The 22,173-nt window shown below is 42.7% G+C and overlaps 1 protein-coding gene across 6 annotated transcripts; it reads left to right on the top strand.

Moving 5' to 3' along the window:
- The first annotated feature begins 97 nt into the window (after positions 1 to 97).
- On the top strand, positions 98 to 20,023 carry LOC311100567 (interleukin enhancer-binding factor 3 homolog). Of its 6 annotated transcripts, none has more exons than XM_084141469.1 (19): positions 109 to 165; positions 5,764 to 5,858; positions 6,501 to 6,721; positions 6,880 to 7,060; positions 7,318 to 7,465; positions 9,856 to 9,947; positions 12,249 to 12,344; positions 12,592 to 12,703; positions 12,822 to 12,919; positions 13,011 to 13,122; positions 13,306 to 13,419; positions 13,582 to 13,787; positions 13,910 to 14,083; positions 14,209 to 14,346; positions 14,852 to 14,992; positions 15,118 to 15,238; positions 16,776 to 16,826; positions 18,734 to 19,132; positions 19,227 to 20,023. In XM_084141469.1, exons 2-19 carry the CDS (start codon positions 5,856 to 5,858, stop codon positions 19,355 to 19,357), a joined length of 2,538 nt encoding a protein of 845 aa, XP_083997595.1. In that variant the 5' UTR covers positions 109 to 165; positions 5,764 to 5,855; the 3' UTR covers positions 19,358 to 20,023. The 6 variants fall into 6 exon arrangements, with proteins under 6 accessions (XP_083997598.1, XP_083997599.1, XP_083997595.1 ...); XM_084141471.1 differs by having other exon boundaries at positions 132 to 177; positions 5,767 to 5,858; XM_084141470.1 differs by having other exon boundaries at positions 140 to 177.
- The last annotated feature ends 2,150 nt before the right edge of the window (positions 20,024 to 22,173 follow it).

Raw genomic sequence — 22,173 nt, 5'->3', positions numbered from 1 at the left:
AACTAGCTAGCTAGCTATTAATTTACATTTCAGACCAGACAGACATCGAAAGGTGAAACGGGATTGGCTACTTTCGTCCAATTAGCTTTCAGAATTTGCTGTTCAGCTGTGTGTAGTCATCTCTGCTCCTCGGCGAAAGAGTTGGAGTGAAGCGTTGCTGAATTGGTAAGTCTAGAGGTATGTTTCATTTGCTGGGTTTTATAACGATGCATATTATATTCAAATTTATGAAATGAATACTACCGTCCCTATGAACATGAATTTAGCAACTATATTACCGGTAACACTAATTTGGCGTTGTGCGAATTGTGTCGCAAGCTAACGTTAGCCTAGCAGCCCTCTTTGTTCAGAACAGAAGGCTTCCTCAGCTCGAACCACAAGCAAGGCAGCATGCTAGTTACCTTACGTTATATTATGGGGGAAAGTATTTGCAAGGTATGTGGCTAGGAATTGAAAGGAAATGCAGGATTTGTCCATCGTTTATATATTTTTAGATTGCCTACGTAGTTATGCCTATGGCTTCAGTGAAAGTGCTAGTCAACGTTAGTTAGCTAGATAACGTTAGCGACAATGCGAGGACACGACCATCTTGGCTAGCCACGCTAGATAGCTAGTTCCATCTCATGAAACGTTATCTAGCTAACTGGCTAGTTATCACAATATCATGGCTATCACCTATGGTATTTACATGTAACTATCTAGGTAGACCCACATATAGTTAACTGTCTAATCGTGGTGTGACTAGTACAGGGGGCATTTTCCATACTGGCGCACTGAATTGAGGCTTGAAATTAAAATGGCGGTTGGAAGGATTCTCTTAGCCAGCAGATCCTACCCACTTGGTTACAGATGCACTAGGGTCAGACAGCCTTCCATTTACATTTACATTTAAGTCATTTAGCAGACTTCCAGCGAATATTAAGACACCACAGAGCCTGCGCAAGATATTGCTCTGAAAACATGCCTCAAACCAGGGATCAGAAATGTGTATGCCGAATTGTCGCATTATTGAACAACAGGTAGATTTTCCAGAAAACTATCATTTTCTTCCTCATGCTAGGTAGCATAAGCCACAGCATCCATTTTGGAATATCAGTGTCAGCCAATCGGCTACGTTGTTGTTCAACGTGACATACCATTCCATAATGGCTACTGCTAGCTAGCATGAGGACAAACATCAGTTTACTTAAAATCAAGCAGTCTTTCAATCTTCTTGGTGTAACAGTTGTGATAATGGGACAATTTGGAGTACAACACAGTTATCATCCCAGGATTGAGATGTTTTCCCAAGCCAAAACTCAGGCCGGGCCTGCAGTGTCTTAATCTACACAGGAAGCCTGTCCGACCCTAGTGCCATTAAGCAAGCGGGTTGGATCTGCTGGCTAGGCCCTGGGTAGACAATAGTCTGATTAATCAGGCTGTAATACACAATTAATTGGTGTATATACAGCCTGATACATTTCTGTGCAAAACCATGTAAGTGTTGCTTACAGGCCAGACTGTTGAGTACAATTAGGCTACATTTAAACTTTACTGCTTGTCTGTGTGCTTTGTCCTTCAGCTGCTTGAAATTTGAGACCATATCAACAGAAAAGTATTGTTTACCCAACTTTTTAGAGAGCTGTAGGTATATGGTACGTTCAGCACCTATGTAAAGTTAGTTTTATATTGGATATTTGGTTTGCTCTCGTCAACAGGGTTCGCACAAGGTGCTTGAGGTACTTGAAATTGAAGTACTGGAATACCTTCAAAATCAGACATTTTCTCAAGTTGGTACTTGAAAAGTACTTGGATTAAAATGAGAGAACAAAACATTATCAAATATGTTTATAAAAAACCGAAACGTCACATCAATAGCCAAAATGGCAGGAACATTTCGATTCAATCCTGCCTTTTGTGCGTATGGAACATTTCTGGGATCTTTTATTTCAGCTCATGAAACATGGGACCAACACTTTACTTGTTGTGTTTTTATGTTTGCTCATTGTAGTTTACCCACCCTTTTTTACCACTACATCACTGGACCCAAACCAACCCATTCTGTGTTAAGTGCAAAAAAATGCATCAGACTTTGACATTACGCGCATGGGTGAATCAGCCCTGAAGAGCCACATGAAGGGGGAAAGACACAATGCTGCATCCTGCGCTGGCAGTTCTACAGGGACTCTTCCCTCTGCAGCAACCTCCAGAGCTTTTTTGACACTCGCCTCATTCACCGGGCACCCTTCTGGTGGCCGTTCACATGCCGTTTTCCTCACACAGCCCTCCCGACCGACGACACTAAAGCTGCCAGTCAATAGCTACAAAAGTGTTTTGCTTCTAAGTAGTAGATTCCCAAATGCCCAATAAAAATACAATACAGCCATTACGTTGGAATTGTGTAGTAAATTATGCCAATAGGAAATGTGTGTTCACCAGTAGGCATGTCCCAAAACTCTGCTCATCGCTACTCAAGTTAGGTCAGTACTCACTTACCACTCATGTATGTAGTGAAACAACATTGAGTAGAACTTGTGATGAATAGTAAGTTGTTTTTTTCATGAGGTTGTGGCGATATACTACGATCTGGTGGCGACTAGAAACAATTGCATAATAGGAACTATTACAAATTGAGGGTCCTTGAAAATAAATATTAGTACTTGAAAGTCCTTGAATTTGACTTTCCGCTGTCTGTATGAACCCTGCATCAATAGCTATTGAACCAAGCATGCCATGAAAATGGTATATGCTGAATCAGGGGAGGATGGAAAACAATCAACACCTTTTTTGTGAGAATTTTATATTTTGTCTGTCTAAATTTCCCAGTCTGTTTCTGCCATAGCTCCCCTAGTAATGTAATAGTATCTATGTCATAAACCCTCAAAGTGCCAGAATAGTATGATAATGGCAGCCATTTTGGTCAGGGAGAAATCCAAACCAGTCAGTTCTCAGTACCGTTGTCTTCTTTACCCCCATCGCTAGTTGTAGAGGGAATGTTTGAATTTAGAAAATGCTCCTTAAATTAAATCCACTGTTGCTCCATGAGATAATCCAATAATGTATACGCCGCCATCTTAGAGTATCTTTGTCTTCTCTCATTGATCAAAGCAGGCGAGTGTCATTCAAAGCGACGCTTTATTTCCTAGTAGATCACATGACGTGCAGAACTTTTTGGTGGACACCCACCTGTCTTGAACAATGAGAAACAAAAATACTCTAAGGTGGCGGCGTATACATTATTGGATTACCTCATTGAGCAAAAATTAATTAAATTTCATAACGGCGCATTTTCTAAATTCAAATGTTTCTCCCGCAACTAGCGATGGGTTTGGAGAAGACTATTAAGTTGAGAATTGAGGAAGTTATCGCCTTAAAGGTTAGTTGAAAAATTGCTCCTGACACTTTTCACAAGCTAAGGTGTAACGGCTGTATGGAAGCATTCACATATCGCCGCCTTTACAATGTGTGGCTAGTTTCCTGAATGGAGGGATTTTACATTTGATAGAAATTGTTAGTTTGGTTGTGTGCATTGGATGACTTCTCAGCCAGGTTTGCTGTCAGAACTGAGCGGGTCAAGCCGTGGGGGACTGCCAGTTTCTAATTAGTGTCAACTGCAATGAACCATTAATAGATTTTAACTGCAGGGCACTCGTGTTAAATCCATTTTGGCTTTGGGACTGTCCATGGACAGCAGGTCTGTCTGGTTACTGATACCCTTTACCACATCATTCTGAACTGTACGCTGGCTCTGAAATGTTCATTTCACACTCACGGCTGACTGAAGAAGGATGTTTTTAGGTCGGCATTGCTCTCCGTGAGTCATACTGGTATACAGGGGCAGTAGCCCAACTTATCTTCCTTGGTAAAGCTATGTTTTAGTTACTAACATATCTGGCATCTGCAGAACTGATTCATAATCAAACTGAGTGAATCAGTGTTATGAAAGTAGGTTTTGTTGATGCCCTGAAGGATTGTTCTACAGTTGTCCTTGCTCTGGCACTGCTTCAGCCCTGGTCCAACTTTTCCTATCTTTATTTTTGGGAGGAGGAATGCGACTGGTGTCCTGCTTATCATCTGTAGGCCTACTTTTGTCCCAAACTGAGACAAGTTGACAATGATAAAGCTGCCCATTTGAAATCAGCAATATTGATATTGGATCACTTTTGGCGCTGGGTTTTATACAGTGAGGCTCAACATGGGATAAACGTGGTCCTCTGTAGCTCAGCTGGTAGAGCACGGCGCTTGTAACGCCAAGGTAGTGGGTTCGATCCCCGGGACCACCCATACACAAAAAAATGTATGCACGCATGACTGTAAGTCGCTTTCGTCTGCTAAATGGCATATTATTATATTATTATAAACATTTTGACGCAGAGGCGCAACCATGTCCAATAACAATGCTCATTGTCATACCCCCCCCCCCCCCCCCCCCCCCCTTTCGAGCCTACTGAACACAACCCAAGTTTGCAACAGGCTGCAGTAAGAACAACCTTGTTGCTGCTGGATCAGCACATCCAGCCTATGGGCAATTCCATGGTATTGGAATTATGCTGAGACTCCTACTGTGTAAATTGTTTGAAGCAGTCATTGTGCATAGTTGGTTTGTTAAACTTAGAAATCAATGGTGTTTGTTTGGTATACATTTTAAAGTGAACAATCAGTCTCCCTGTGATTCAGGATAACAACCTCTCCCTCAACGTGATCAAGACAAAGGAGACGATTGTGGACTACAGGACAAAAAAAGAAGTCTGCGCATGCCCCCATTCTCATCAACGGGGCTGTAGTGGAACAGGTTGAGAGCTTCAAGTTCCTTGGTGTCCACATCACCAACAAACTATCATGGTCCAAACACACCAAGAGGGCACGACAAAGCCTCAGGAGACTGAAAAGATTTGGCATGGGTCCTCAGATCCTCCAAACGTTATACAGCTGCACCATCGAGAGCATCCTAATTGGTTGCATCACCGCCTGGTATGGCATCTGCTCGGCCTCCGACCGCAAGGCACTACAGAGGGTAGTGCGTACGTCCCAGTACATCACTGTGGCCAAGCTTCCTGCCATCCAGGACCTCTAACCAGGCGGTGTCAGAGGAAGGTCCTAAAAATTATCAAAGACTCCAGCCACCCTAGTCATAGACTGTTCTCTCTGCTACCGTGCGGTACCGGAGCGCCAAGTCTAGGTCCAAAAGGCTTCTTAACAGCTTCTACCCCCAAGCCATAAGACTCCTGAACAGCTAATCATGGCTACCTGGACTATTTGCATTGCCACCCCACCCCAACCCCCTCTTTTACGCTGCTGCTACTCTGTTTATTATTTATGCATAGTCACTTTAACTCTACCCACGTGTACATATTACCTCGACTAACCGGTGCCCCCGCACATTGACTCTGTACCGGTACCCCCTGTATATAACCTCCCTACTGTTATTTTATTTTACTGCTGCTCTTTAATTATTCGCTTCTTTTTTTTTTTTTTTTTTTACTGCATTGTTGGTTAAGGGCTTGTAAGTAAGCATTTCACTGTAATGTCTACACCTGTTGAATTCGGCGCATGTGGCAAATAGAATTTCATTTGATTCCGTTAGCTTGGAATATCCCCTCTTGTCATGCAAAGCCACCCTTCACTTTAGTAAGGAGCATCCTTAGGGATTTCTTTGAACAGACCAATGTTCTGTTACCCTTAAATACCATGTTTTTATATTATCAATAAAATCACGTCTGCTGTTCCAGGGAAATCTGGCATTTTATTGCTTTGCTCATTTTAAACGTGTCCCTTTGTTCTCAGCAGAACCAAGGAGCAGTGTTGGTGTTCTGTCTCAGGAAGACCTGTCCTTGTATCACTGCCATATACACACGTTTGAAGACTCCAAAGCAACTATGGTACCTCTTTTCTTATACACTCATTTTAAGGAACGTTTAGGCTGTTTTGTGCAATCAGTTTCTATTTGGTAGTGAACATGGAGCACTTTAATTTTACTAGCCTCACCACTATAATCATTTGCCTCTGCAAACGATCAGCTGTATTTGTCTGACACATAATCTTCTAAATCAATTATAAGTTAACAAGGACACAGCGGCATTAAATAATTGCAGAGCTGTAGCGGCATACAAGTAGACCTAAATAAAATCATTTCCATCAAATGTCCATTGTAAGGGTAATTCAGGTTGCTGCCAGACAGAACTGCCTTGGGCATTTGGAACACATGCTCCTGCTTGCACTTGATTGCACTCCTCTAATTGGGCATGGCTCTCAACCAGCAGTAGTCCCCAGATACTTATGTAAGGACAGTGAAAGCTGACTAAGGGAAATAATCCTTGTTAGTCATTACTGTATATTGAGAATTACAGTGGGGTGAAGGTTATCACATTGACTGTTTCTTCCTATCAAAGCCACTTACTGCAATTTGTAAGTCGCTCTGGATAAGAGCGTCTGCTAAATTACGTAAATGTAAATGTTACTGACTACAATTGTGACCTGCTGAAGTCAATTCCTTAAAATAACTCTCCTCTGTTCCCGTCCAGCCTCCTCCCCTGCGCCACCGCTCCATGCGTATCTTCATGAACGACGACCGCCACGTGATGGCCAAGCACTCCGCTGTGTACCCCACACAGGAGGAGCTGGAGGGTGTGCAGAACATGGTGTCCCACACGGAGCGCGCCCTCAAGGCTGTCTCCGACTGGCTGGATGAGCAGGAGAAGGTGGTCAAGTCTGAGCCAGACGGAACAGAGTCCGATAAAGAAAGGTAATGGAGGGGGAAATTGTATTCCAAATGGTGCATGGTGTACAAAATGTCAGTTGCACCATCATGGCTGGGGTGTTGTTGGTGAAGGCAGCATCACTTTCAGCTTTGAGTTTCAAAAGTAATTGACCTGAGTACCCATGTCTCCTCTCCTTTGTCAGTGAGCCCAAGGCGTCGGAGCAGGCCACACGGTCCCTGCGTGGGGTGATGAGGGTGGGCCTGGTGGCCAAGGGCCTGCTGCTGAAGGGGGACCTGGACCTGGAGCTGGTGCTTCTGTGTAAGGACAAGCCCACCATCACCCTGCTGAAGAACGTGGCAGACAACCTGGCTGTGCAACTCAAGGTGAGTCCATTCACCTACTGGTGTTTTCTGTGAATTAATATTCAGTTGGCTTTGTGAAGTTGAATTGATTATTTTAAGAATATATTCTCCTGCATCATTTCTGTTGTGGGGTGATGAATGAGTTTGGGAGGAATAGTCACAACTGAATTCAGTGGCAAATAGTTATTTTGTTATACTTGGGTGTACATGACCTTGTCTGCTTGGCGGGATAGCCACATGGCTATTGTATTAACAATCCCTCCTGTTCTACCTGGCAGACCATCACAGAGGACAAGTATGAGGTCACTCAGGTCATCCGTGAAGCCACCATCGTGATCAAGAGCACCAAGGAGCCTCCCCTGACCCTGACTATCAACATGACGTCCCCCCTGGTCCGCGAGGAGGTGGAGAAACAGGCTGCCGGAGGTAGGCTGCCACACAGGGGCAGACGGTTCACTAGCGCCCCCTTAGGCAGGGAGACTAAATAGGCAGGCAGCCAGTCTAGACAGATATTGTTTATTGGGCCTTCAATGGAGCTAGGGGATGTGAGGGAACTGTCATGTAATGAAAACATGCTATGTTTATAGCTCTTTAGACTCTCGTAGTTCCATGTAATGTGATGTACATTTTTGATGGCCCAATACACAGTATAGAAAGGATAGTTACTGACTGAAAAAGGTTTTCTATTCCCTATGGAGTCCAGACATGAACTATATGAAGGCTTACTGAGAATAACAAAAAACAAACACCACTTTGTTTGCATGTTTTCTACTGAACAATGATGAACGGTTTGCATTGCAGCAAAAATGAGTTGCAAAGTGTTGTCAACTGTTCTGGTTACTAGACCCAGCAGTGTGCTATTGACTGATGTTCATCAGCAGGGAGGACACGGGTTACAGATAACGCCAGGGGCTTTTTGACTCTGCATGGCTGAATGCCACTTCACCCAGTCACAGTCAAAATCAGGGAACAACTGTGATCGCAGTCTTTGTAAATCCAATCCATGGGGGTTGCTCTTTGGTTTGTCCGAAGCAGAGGGAGTCATCAGTTCAATAATAAATGCAAGAAATATCTACAGTGCCCTCTGTAATTATTGGCACAGTGAAGCGTTTTCTTCTTTTGGCTCTATACTTCAAAAGTTTGGATTTTAAATCAATGACCGTGAGGTTAAAGTGCAGACTGTCAGCTTTAATTTGAGGATATTTTCATCCATATCGGTGAACCATTAAAAAAAGTACAGCACTTTTTGTACATAGTCCCCCCCCCCCCTCCCATATTAGGGGAGCAAAAGTATTGGGACAAATTCACTTGTTTATTGAAGTAGTAAAACGTTTAGTATTTGGTTCCATATTCATAGCACACAATGACTACATCAAGCTTGTGTCGTTTTGGAGTAACCTTTATTGTAAATAATAGAATACGTTTCTAAACACTTCTACATTCATGTGGATGCTACCATGATTACGGATAATCCTGAATGAATCGTGAATAATTATTTGAGAAAGAGACTCACAAATATCATACCACCCCCAAAATGCTAACCTCCCCTGTTATTGTAAGAGGTTAGCATGTCTTGGGAGTATGATATTTACCCGTCTAACTTTCTCACTCATCATTATTCACCATTCATTCAGGATTATCCGTAATCATGGTAGTATCCACATTAATGTAGTAGTGTTCAGAAACGTATTCTATTATTTACAATAAAGATGACTCCAAAACGACACAATACATTATTTACAATTAATTTCTATTGGGCACAAAACAATCTGAAACACAACCAAAACAAACAGCAAATGCATCCAACAAATTTGTAGAGTCACAAGCTTTATGTAGTCATTGCGTGCTATGAATATGGGACCAAATACTAAACTTTTGACTGCTTTAATACACAAGTGAATTTGTCCCAATACTTTTGCTCCCCCAAAATGGAGGGACTATGTACAAAAAGTGCTGTTATTTCTAAACGGTTCACCCCATACAGATGAAAATACCCTCATCTGACAGTCTGCAATTTAACCTCATAGTCATTGTTTGATTTCAAATCCAAACTTTTGGAGTGTAGAGCCAAAAGAAGACAAAATGCTTCACTTTCCCAATAATTACGGAGGGCACTATATATTATGGGAAAGGGTAATAGTCAGTGGCGGCCCATGTTCCTCTCAGACGTTCTAAACAGGGAGTTGGATGTACCCACCAGGCATCAACCTAGCCTTATCTATAACTGTGTCAACATTGAAGGCCATCAGTTTTGCTGCAGTGTGGACTTGTTTTGATAATTTTGTGCATCTGATTCTCTCTGTCAAGCCTTCTAGTTTGTCAATTTTTAGGGACGCTGGACCTTTGACCAACTGGACGCTCTCTGTCTCGGAAGGGGCTAAGCAGTACACCCAGTAAAGGGGTGAAGGGGAGGGGCTCTACCTCTCATTGTGATAGCAAAGCACTCAGACTTCATAACTGGACTGAGGCATACGAGTTGACATTGAGTTAACATAATGGAGACAACCTCCCTTTTGATAATTTACTCCCACTGTAATCTTACATCATACACATTTTTCTCCATATAGTCCTACCGGGAGTGATCTTAAGAAATCACCCACTTAACAGCAGTTTCTGAAGTGGGTTGAAGTTACATGTCTTTAGTGTAATTGCAGTTTCACTGGGAGGTTCAGACCATTAGTTCTCCAGGTGGGGGGGTCCCCCTCCCCTTCCCCGTCCTGCCTGTGGTTTGGGAAAGCTGCCTGCTCCCCCTGGCCGTGTGACAGAACCCCCCTTGGTCAAACTGTACCTTGTCTTCTTATTCCACCCGCCAATAGAAACGCTATCAGTCAACGATCCCCCGGATGTTCTGGACAGGCAGAAATGCCTTACTGCCTTGGCGTCTCTTCGCCACGCCAAGTGGTTCCAGGTTTGCATCTTGTCTTTATTTGTCTTAAAGTAGTTGAGTTTTTTTCATTTGACGCAGTTTCTTTCTTTGGTCGTTTTCTGTGTTTTTAATTCTTAAATGTCCTTTCGAAGTGTATCTATCACCTGTAGTAGACTTCTTACTTTATGGTTTTTATAGCGTTTCCAAGGAAACCTTTGTCATTACCTTGTAGAGATGCTCTGCTGACTTAACAGGTTTGATTGCAGTGTCATTGAAAATGTTCAATGCTGCTTTTAGAAAGGACGTTCAACAATCCCCTCAAAGCAACCATTGTCTTAATTTTGATCAGAGATGTGGAACTAACTTGCTACACTCGGGTGCAATATTTCTCAAATATTATCAGTCTATCAATCGACAACCCTTTTCTGTACCATCATATTGTGTTGAGGTTGATTCCTCGTTGTGGACTACGTTGATTCTTAGTCATCATAGTGAACTGTCTCTCGCTCTTAACTGTAAGCGCTCCATCTCTGCAGCCTGTTCTTGTAGAGTGTGTAGCCACCAATCCCCCATGCTCTGGCTGTTTCAGCTTTCTGTGTGCCACAAAAAAGGAATATTGCACCTTAGTTAGAAATTTACATTCACTAGTCAGTCTTCTGGGGCCTCATTTATAAACGTTGCTTACGCACAAAATATGCCCCAAAACATGCGTGTGCCAATTTTTGCTCCAAAGTTGGCATTTATGAAAACTGAACTCGGTGTGAGAATGGGCATATTTCCTATTTCATTTACACGATCATTGCAGAATAAATGCACCTTTTCTGACTGTCGTGATTTCATAGGCTACTTGCGAAATAGCCTAAATGCCTACAACAAGTTAGTATAGGCTACCATTCTTCCCATCTCTCATTTAATTGGACTTACGTCACAGTAGTAAATAGATAAGCTATTTCAAGTATTTTCTCTGTGAGCCATTCCAAAGCGCAGTTTAACTGTAGAACACTCTTCACCTTTTCATTGACGTTTGTAGGCTTACGTCTGAATATTGTAATGTCAAATTTTTCGTGAAGACAATATTTCATTTAGAAGCATAAGATATATAACCATTGCATTATACATTTCTCAACTTTTCTGGCCATGTTAAGATGGTTGAGTTCATATTCCTGAAGTAGCCATACAACAAATTACCATGACACATCTCTCATTTAATTGGGCCTATTAGACGGGCTATTATAATGTCAAGTTTTTGCTCTGCATCCAACAGGAGAATTTAACAGGTGAACAGACAGTTGACCTTTTGCATTGAAGTTTGTAGGCTACCACTATAAGTAGGCCTACTGTAGTTTTCATTTTTTCCAGAGTAGACATTGTTTCAGAATTCGCGGGCAGAGCTACATATTTAGGTTTGGAAAAAAGTAAATGCAAAACATTATTGCATTCAAACTATCTGTTTACAGGTCCACAACAATTTGCAATTGTTTTTGTCTTTCAGAAACGGTCAGATACAGCAAATGTCCCTGCAAAAGAAAACATTCTGCCAACACCAAAGACATTTGATTACGTTCGCTATTGCTATTCCCTTTAGATACTGTCTTGGCCTAATTCCAATATTAGTATACAGCAAATAAGGGCGTTATTGTCACCATAAAATGTGATTTATGGGCGTTTTTAGGTGGAGTTATACTGCTTGTTCACTCCGGTTAACGTGCACACTTTTTTTTTATGACAGGTCTGATTTATAACGGGGAAAATGCATATGTTTGTGCGTGCGCAGTCTTTTTTTTTCTTTTTTCTTTTTTAAATGGTGCAGATATTTAGTGTTACATTTACACAATGGTTATAAATGAGGCCCCTGGTGTACCCCATACAATAACCCTTAGAGCTGCTGTAAGGTATCACCACTCATTAAACTAAACAGATAGTAAAAACTGTCCTTGTCCTACATTTTTCCCTTTCAGCATTTGGCTTTACATTGACTCCCCTTCTCCCTCTAATCATTTATCAGAATCACAAGTTGAGACATTTGATACGGAGCTGCAAGAAGCACAATTGCTCAACAATCACCACTCTAAGGACATCTGTCATGCCTATTACTGTACCACTGATCAAATCTGCTTTCTACTTCACACAAATGGAGTTGTATATTAAATTCAATAACCACATCTGCAGACAGAACAAATATCAGATTCATGCTGCACTCTTCCCATACTGTACCACAATAATGACAAAGCAGAGCCGTTAGTCTGTGTGGCTTTTTGATGTAGCTGCTTCTTCATGTTTTTGTGAGTTCTTGTTTGACTAAGGCTCCCTCTCCCTCCTCCCCCTCCCTGCTTGTGTCTCCAGGCCAGGGCCAATGGGCTGAGGTCCTGCGTCATCGTCATCCGCATACTGAGGGACCTGTGCTCCCGCGTCCCCACTTGGGCCCCACTGCATGGATGGGTGAGTCACCAGCAGCATTGTCTGCCAGCTGGTTCTTCTAACGCCCCCTGACTCCTGACATTTGGTTTGAGAAATGTCATCATAATTACAGTGGTCAGATTTGATGTGTAAGATAGGAATTTAAGGGGCTTTGTACATCAAACTGCAACAATTTCTTAATTACAGCTAGTTTTAGCCTTTTTATCCAATTTGCCAAACATCTGGACAAAATTAAACCATTAACATTTCTTCGCTTCACCCTTTATAGCCAATAGAGCTGCTGTGTGAGAAGGCAATCGGCACAGGGAACCGGCCAATGGGGGCAGGAGAGGCTCTGCGAAGAGTTTTGGAGTGTCTGGCTTCTGGAATCCTGATGGCTGGTGAGTAGTCTCAAAGAGCGGAGACGACATGCCCTCCCACCTTTGTCCCTCTACTTAATATAGTAGTAATTCCACATCACAAGCCAAAAGATGTCATAATTTGCCTGTGTGTTTTTAGATGGAGCTGGAATCTGTGATCCATGTGAGAAGGAGCTGACCGATGCTATTGGCCACCTGGACCTCCAGCAGAGGGAGGACCTCACACAGAGTGCACAGGTGAGTCACGTCTACACCTACGACAGGGTGTGAATATGGTGGCTGTTCGCAGCAGTGAATGGAAAAAATCACCACCTGTTTCTGTTTTCAGCATGCCTTAAGGCTGTCTGCCTTTGGACAGCTTCACAAAGTGCTAGGGATGGACCCCCTTCCCTCCAAAATGCCCCGGAAACCCAGGAGCGAGACCCCCATTGACTACACAGGTAGGCCAGGCTGCAGACATTTTACATTTTAGTCGTTTAGTACACACTCTTATCCAGAGCGACTTACAGTGAGTTTTTATTTTATTTATTTTTTATACTTCATACTTTTTCATGCAGACATGTGCATACCATTTAGTGTCCATATTTTGGAGAGGCTAAACAGTCCCTGTGTTTTTGTTGCAGTCCAAATCCCCCCCAGTACAACCTACGCCCCACCAATGAAGAGGCCCATCGAGGAGGAGGAAGGAGGGGATGACAAAAGCCCAAACAAGAAGAAAAAGAAGCTGCAAAAGAAATGTAGGTGTTGCTGACTAAGTTCTTCCTGTTCAGCACAGTTCTTCGGTGTTAGCATGGAAATTCGACTATTCTGTTTAATTTCCCCCTTGGCTTGATCAAAACAATGTATTAAAACATTTAGTAAGTGGCAGTGTTTTTAATCCTAATATTCACTCCCCCCAGCCCCAGATGAGAAGTCGGAACCTCCCCAGGCCATGAATGCTCTGATGAGGCTGAACCAGCTGAAGCCTGGCCTGCAGTATAAACTCCTCTCCCAGACTGGCCCGGTGCACGTACCAGTCTTCACCATGGCTGTGGAAGTGGACAGCAAGAGCTTTGAAGCCTCAGGCCCATCCAAACGCACTGCTAAGCTTCACGTTGCTGTCAAGGTGAGTGGGTGTATATATGTTCTAAGCGTTTGGTGTTTTGTCATGAAATCGGAAGATTGAAACTATTGTCTGCTGCGCTTCACATATTTTACTTTACAATCTTCTGCCTGGCCCAATCATAGGTCCTCCAGGACATGGGCCTCCCAACAGGTGTGGAGCTGAAGACTGCTGAGCCAGTGAAGACTGAGGAGGTGGCAACGGCCATTGTGGAGGACGTGAAACCCTCCATCACTCCCATCGCGATGGACACCGCAGCCACAGGGGCGGACAGCGTAGAGGCCACAGACGGTGCAGAGGTATGGGTCCTCACTCTGAGTAGAACTCAACACAATGTTTTTGGACATGGCTTGGTTTTGATACCAGTTTCATGTTTTGGTCTTGTTTGCAGAGAAATTACAATGTCTGTCTCTCTTTTTCTTAGAGTGCTCGTCAACAGGGACCAATCCTGACAAAACATGGGAAGAACCCTGTGATGGAGCTGAACGAGAAGCGACGTGGCCTCAAGTATGAGCTCATCTCAGAGACCGGAGGCAGCCACGATAAACGCTTCGTCATGGAGGTAAGTGTCTCAGGAGTGGAAGAAGTGCCCATCCACCCTGCAACCAGACTGATGCCTTTTAGGATCTATCCAGCTGCTTCAATGAACGGAGAAGTTCACTTTATATGGACCAAATCTAAATTGTATGTACATTTTATAGAGGTGTCTAGATACTTTTTTTTGTTTGTTGCGATTACACTTGGTTTTGAGAAACGTACCCCTGCATCACTATACTGAGAGCTTTGTTGTTTCTAAAAATACATTTGGGTGTTTTTGGAGCTTTGTTCATGTTTATCTGTGGCCCCCATACTGCAGAACGAGCAACAAGGAAGTCTATTGGTGGGGTACGTTTCTCAAAACAAAGTGAAATCCATAAAAAAACTTTATGGACACTAACAAATAAAGTGAACTTCTCCTTTTTAAACATTGACAACAACAAAATGAGCTTGGCTTTGACACACATTCTTGGTCCCATGCTTTATCCTGTTCTTGTCTGAGTCTGTGTATTGACCTGTCTTGTCCCCAGGTGGAGATAGACGAACAGAAGTTCCAAGGGACAGGCTCCAATAAGAAGGTGGCCAAGGCCTACGCTGCCTTGGCAGCCCTGGACAAACTCTTCCCAGAGGGCTCTGTGACTGAGGCAGCCAAGAAGAAGAAACTCCCAATGGTAAGATTCCCTATGCCTTACTGTAAATCTTTGCTTGCTATTGTTTGTCAAATATATTAACTGAGTAATGATGGTTTGCTGCTGACCAGTCGGTCCATTCAGTCTTCTCGTGTTTTCTCCAACAGCATGGGTTTGGCATGATGGGTGACCCGACTGGTGACCTGGTAGCCACTCCCAGGGGCAGAGGTAGAGGGCGTGGCAGGGGGAGGGGCCGAGGGTTCAATAATGGTGGCGGCTATGGTCAAGGTAAAACAGCTATATTCTACCTACAGTGCCTTCAGAAAAGATTCCCACCCCTTTACTTTTTCCACATTTTGTTGTTACAGTCTGAATTTAAAATTGATTCAATTTATATTTTGTCACTGGCCTACACACAATACCCCATAATGTCAAATTTTTGAATGACTACCCCACACATAAAATTATTTGTTAGGTTCCTCAGTTGAGCAGTGAATTTCAAACACTGATTCAAACACAAAGACCAGGGAGATTTTCCAATGTCTCGCAGAGAATGCCACCTATTGGTAGATGAGTTAAAATAAAATAAAGCAGACATTTAATATTCCTTTGAGCATGGTGAAGTTATTAATTACACTTTGGATGGTGTATCAATAAACCCAGTCACTACAAAGATAGGCGTCCTTCTGAACTCTGTTGCCAGAGAGGAAGGAAACCACTCAGGGATTTCACCATGCGGCCAATGGTGACTTTAAAACAGTTACAGCTTAATGACTGTGATAGGAGAAAACTGAGGATGGATCAACAACATTGTAGTTACTCCACAACACTAACCTAATTGACAGTGAAAAGAAGGAAGCCTGTACAGAATAGAAAATATTCCAAAACATGCATCCTTTTTGCAACAAGGCACTAAACTAATACTGCAAAAAAGTGACAAAGCAATTCACTTTTTGTCCTGACTAAAGTGTTATGTTTGGGACAAATCCAATACAACACAATACGGAGTACCACTCCATATTTTCAAGCATAGAGGTGGCTGCATCATGTTACGGATATTCTTGTAATCGTTAAGGACTGGGGAGTTTTTCAGGTTAAAAAATAAACTGAGTGGAGTGAAGTACTGACAAAATCCTAAAGGAAAACCTGGTTGTCTGCTTTCCACAGACACTGGGAGACAATAGCAGGACAATGACCTAAAACACAAGGCCAGATATACACTGGAGTTGCTTACCAAGAAGACATTGAATGTTCCTGAGTTGCCTAGTTACAGATTTGACTTAAATCGGCTTAAAAATCTATGGCAAGACTTTAAAGTGTCTGTCTAGCAATGACTAACAAATGACCAACAACCAACTTGAGAGCTTCAAGAATTTAAAATAATGCAAATATTGTACAATCCAGGTGTGCAAAGCTCTTAGACTTACCCAGAAAGACTCACAGCTAAACGCTGCCAAAGGTGATTCTAACATGTATTGACTTGGGTGTGAATACTTATGTAAATGAGATTTCTGTATTTCATTTTTTTATGTGCATAAACATGTTTTCTCTTCGTCATTATGGATTATTGTGTGTAGACTGTCAGGAAAACAAATACAGTTAATCCAGTTTGAATTCAGGCTCTAATACAATAAAATGTGGACTAAGTCATGGGGTATGAATTACTTTCTGAAGGCACTGTACATGTCATTATAGTTTATATTAATGTGTATTCTGTCCCTGAATTTACTTGAAATACCTGTAAATGCTGTTCTTCAATATATTAAATGGTAGGCAACATCTCACGTCAGCTAAGATGTAATGGTTGGTTTGTTTAACTCCTCAGGTGGCTATGGAAGTTATGGATATGGGAACAATGGAAACTCTGGAGGCTATAGTGAGTATTGATTTTCCCTTATACTTATCTTCCAATCCATGGAATAGTCTTGCGACTCCTAGTCTTTGGTTTTTATTTGATATGTCCACCTTTATAATGAGGACACTACAAGAGGGGTTCTCACTCTACTCGCGTTGTAAATATTAGCAGAAGTTCAGTGTGGTTTGATCAGAGCACAACATGCTCAGCCATCTTGGAGGAGAGTTAGTGGCATACATCGTGGTCCTTTGTAGCTCAGCTGGTAGAGCACGGTGCTTGTAACGGCAGGGTAGTGGGTTTGATCCCCGGGACCACCCATACGTACAAATGTATGCACGCGTGACTAAGTCGCTTTGGATAAAAGCGTCTGCTAAATGGCATATTATATTATTATTATTATCTGGAGGTTCCCAACAATACAAGACCTGGAAAAGTTATTTTTTAAATATTTTTGTATCTATACTCAAAGTATATTATTTGTGTTTTGTTTGTCATTGAATGTCATCTAAACAAACTACCTAAGAAGGAACCTGAGTGCTCTTATTCATTTTACATTTTAGTCATTTAGCAGACGCTCTTATCCAGAGCAACTTAGTGAGTGCATACTTTTTTTTCATACTTTTTTTATTCCTGGTTCGATTATGATTTTACATTTCTCTGCTTTGTTAAGCCACAGGACTCAATCAATCACTTTTTGACCCCCCCCCCCCATATGAGAGACCCCCTCCTACCAGCAGCCTGTTCTGAGGAAACACCTTCTTGAGCGTGACAGGAGCAGAGAAATCTAAAAGTCCAACAAACAAAAAAGCTGTTTTGAAAACAATTTGACCAAGTCATTGACACATGCCACTTTTTATGGCAAAAAACAAACCAATCTAATTTTATTTTTCCTTCTCTGCTCTGTCTCATTCTTTAGGTGACTTTGTCTCAGACTGCTATGGCTACCACGAGTTTGCGACATAGATCATCCCAATCTTTTAAATCAAAACAAAATGTAGAGAAAGAGGAGCAAACTATAGTGTTCCCGCAACATGAACTCCAATCACGCCCCCGGAAAAAACGGTCCCCTTTGCTTACCCCCAACGACTCATGTCCCAACGCCTAGAGAGATGGGAGGCCAGTGAGTGCATGTTGCCATTGGTCACCTTCCATCCCCTCTGCCAACCCTCGGACGTACCTGGACAACCGGATATGCCAAAAGCCACAGGCACACTTTCCCAATAGATTGCCTTCCTTAGTGGAATTGAGACCAGATCATTATGGAGAACTGTGGTTGTCTGATGGATAATGGCCCACCATGATGTCATGCACATTGGAGTGGGTCAGACTGTGGAGATTGATCCCATTGTGGCCATCCACAGAGTTCTGTCTCGAATGTCTACTCACAAAAAAGTTAAATTTCTTATGATGTGAACAGCCTTTTATTTCATTTTGTTGTCTGAAAATGTATTATCAATCATCTCATTGTTAGGCAGTTTTTTTTATTTAGCAGTTTATGGGATCATAAGGCTGCTTTGAATATGTGCAGTTTTTTTATTCTAATGGCAGAATTGCTAAATCATGTCTATTGATGCATGATGGTTACATGCTAGTCTTACCTTGAAAATGACAATGTTCACAATGCCCCTCATTTACCTCACGTGAGGCTCCTTTAGGCATGAAAGAACCACGGTGTTGTTGATACCTGCACAAGACTAACTTTGACATTCTGCATTATGATTGTGAAGGAAAAAATATAAAGTCTTGTATGTTTTTTTAAAATAAATAAATGTGATATCCCATACAATAATGTGGTACTACAATTTTAGTGAAACACTTCACTTTCTTGAAAATGCTATGTATTCATCTTAGTGCCTTTACAAGCATGGGTGTGACAGCAGTAGAAATGTCTACAAACCCCCTCTTAATCTAATGCCTCTTGCTTTTAGATTACTACAATAGTGGAGCAAATGGTGGAGCTGCAGCTGCTGGCACCGTTACTGATGGCCCTGCGGCCAGCACTACAGGCGTGGCAGCTGCAGGAACCTACGGTTCATACTACCAGAACGATGGAGGCTACTCCACCCCTCCTCCAGCCCCCAAAGCCCCTGTCAAAAAGGAGGCCAAGTCACCCTTCCCTGGACCGCCAGGAGTTGGTGGGGGGGCCCAAGGGGCCTACCAGACCACCCCTGGCCAGAGTGCCTATAACCAGTATGGCCAGGGCTATGGGCAAGGCAATAAAACCTTCAATCAAAACCAGGCAGGAGCAGGGGTTTATCCTTACAGCACTGCCTACCCCAGCCAGGTGACGGGCAGCGCTGTTGCCAGCCAAGACTACAATTACGAAGGTTAGATGGATTCTCGGCAAAGGGGAACACAAGTACACCGTAACCTAAGCTGTTTTATCGACAGTTTCACTAATCCACTTCCTCTTTTCCATAGGTTACGGAAATCAGTCAAATTACAACGCACAGGTAGGAGCCAACCAGAGCTATGGTGCAAATCCAGCTCCATACCACAACCCAGTAGGATACGGCAGGGGAGACCCCACCATGAACTACCAGTACAGATAGACTGAATCCGCCCTCGGCATACCCCCATCTGAGCCCCACAGTACCACCCCACAACCCTGTCACAAGCCTTCTCCAAAGAAGCGATGGTGGCTGTCCTATGATCCATGGTTTTTCCATGTCTGCGTGCATTTTTTTTTTTTTTTTTTACTTTAAAGTAATAAACTGGATTTATTAGTTGGCAGCTCCTCATGGCTGAATCAAATGGTCTATTTCATCAGTTTGGCCAGTGTTAAATGTTGTATTTTCTTTTCTTTGTATGCACTCCACCAATTCCCCCCACCATCACCACCACCCCAAAAGAGGGAATGGCACAGTTATGATTTTATTTCTGTCCATACGCAAACAGTTAACTATGTTGACATCTAGTTGTTTTTGGCTGAGAATTTGTTTAAATTTTCATTTTACAATACAATGGGCCTGGAGCACTGCTTGCTTGTTGAAGTATTTGCTTGTAATTTTAGACATTTATTTTTCAATGTTTTACTTGACGTATTTCTGTAGTTTAATTTTAACAAATAATGTAGGAAGTTACTAGAAAGACATTTTTAAATGTCAATCACATTTCTGGTCAAAGTAGATTTGGGGTGGTGGGATTATTTTTTCTCATAACCGTGTATAAGAAAGTGTGGTGTTTGTATCAATAAAGGACTTTTATTTTGGAGGAAAGTACATTGTTTGTGTGTTGACCAAGCATTTCACTTCATGAAAGATGGTCTCTACTAACCTTATGTTCCCTCCCAGATATCGGAAAATACATTTGAAGCCAACATTGTGCAATGAAATTGTCCATTTGGAGACGCTGCTATCCAGAGTGACTTAATTAGTGCAGCTTAAGATGGCTAGGTGGGACAACTGCATCTGTCAAAGTACATTTTTCCTCGAAGTAGCTATCAGCAAAGTCAGTGCTAGTAGGGAAAAGTCAAGGGCAGGTGTTATTTCACGAGTCAGTGTTTGCAGTGCTGACAGCCTCCGTGGCAGAGGAGCGCAGTCTCAGTTGAATGACCCATCTTGAAGCATGACTCATTAGGGACAAGAAGATTGCTCTGAGATGAGCGAGTTGGTCAGAGACTGCACGCTCAAGTGTTTCGAAAAGATGGGATACCAGTCTGTAGTTTGATGTCAGAAAGGTTGAGTATTGGTTTCTTGAAGAGGGGAGAGACTGGCCATTTTGAAGTCTGGGGGGGTAGCTGCAGCCAGTGGTCAGGGCTGAGTTGAGGAATGGGATGTCTGGAGGACGGGATAGGGTCGAGTGGGCAGGTTGTCAGGCTGCCGGACAACACTGGTAGCAGCATTTCATCTGGAGAGAAAGGTCATGGCGTACGGTAGCTCTGTGTGGGTCCAGTGGACTCAAGGTTGAGTGAATGAGTAGTGGACGTTCTCAACCTCCTTTTCAAAGTGGTTGACAAAGTTGTCCGCGGAGGTGTTAAAGGCAGAAGCTTGAAATTGAGTGATAAGTGGCTTTAGCGGCGGATACAGAGGAAGTGAGGATAATGGGTCCTTCGGAAGTTTAGTTTTCTCTGTTTTCACTCAGCTGCCTACGTAAGTTTTATTGATTGTCTAAACATGTTTTTAGTAATTCTGTAATATGAGGTTGATCATGTTCAGCTGTAGCCTGAATGAGGTGAACGTGGTGGATTGTGATGAAGTGTCATGCTCCGACAATTTAATCAGAAACCGGGATATCAGCCTATTCCCTTACAATGCTGGGGCTTCTGATCCAGCTCTTTGGTTTGTGACCAACTCCTACAAATTACATGACATTAAGTGTCAAACAGATTGGAGGAATCTATGAATCGGGTACTTGAAGTGTTAAAATGTGTATTGATACAACAAGGAAAGACAGTTTACAACCAAGTAGTACTTGGTTGGGTATCAACTGATTCCTCATCAGAGTTGTCTGTGGTAATTGTTTGTGCCACAGCCCACTGAAAGCAGAAAAGCAATGGCATTACATTCCAAAATGGTTGATTCGATTAATACCATTTACAGTCTAACCAAAAGGCCTTTCCATTTGTGGTCAGCATACTCTGCTTACCCTATTTTGAGCTGATCTGGATGTCTCCCTCTGCCCCTCTCTTTCTGCTTCAGCACTGACTGTCAGTCTCGAGGAGCCACGGTGGGATGCCAGCTAGGTGTTTGTACCTACAGATGGAGTGGAGACGGGCTCTGGTACCATCACCACATCAGGAATTACCTGCTCAGTCTTGATGTCTTTCGATGGAGTCGGAGGAAGCTTGGAAAAACGCTGGACTGTCAGCGTGATCATGTTAGCCACCACCAAACACCGTTCTATGTCTGCTATGAAGGTCTCGATTTTATGGCTATTTTCCAGGGGGAACAACTTTGTGTAATCGTCGTACAGCATGCCAGGTATCTTGTCATTTGTGCCATGAATCTGGTGATACAGTTTTGCCAGATCTCACAAATGCTCTGCTCATATGAGCTCTTGACACGAAGCCCAGAACCAAGGTAAGCAGGTGTTCAGCTATAGCTTTTGGTCTGTGATCTGTGCTTCAGGGTAGATCCTCCCTACAAATCTGCACAATATGTATTTGAGGACAAACTCATAGCTAAAACCGCATCTTGCAGGGCTAGTTTGTTTCCCCGGTGTACCAACAGTCTCTTATGGACAGAAGTTGAAGTTACAAATTCTACAACTTGCCTTGGTTCAAGACGGAGGTTGGCCATCATTTTCAATACTGTGACTCCTGAAAATAAATCTAGCTTGCTCACAACACAATCAATGAGCTGCCACTCATGCAAGTCTATGATTTTGTCTTTTTGGGTGTCATCGTAGATCTGAATGAGCAAGAGAA

This window comes from Coregonus lavaretus (genome assembly GCF_964263955.1).
Source record: "Coregonus lavaretus genome assembly, chromosome: 2".
NCBI lineage: Eukaryota > Metazoa > Chordata > Actinopteri > Salmoniformes > Salmonidae > Coregonus > Coregonus lavaretus.
The sequence above is the reverse complement of the archived record's forward strand: the minus strand, read 5'-3'. Positions and strand labels throughout refer to the sequence as shown.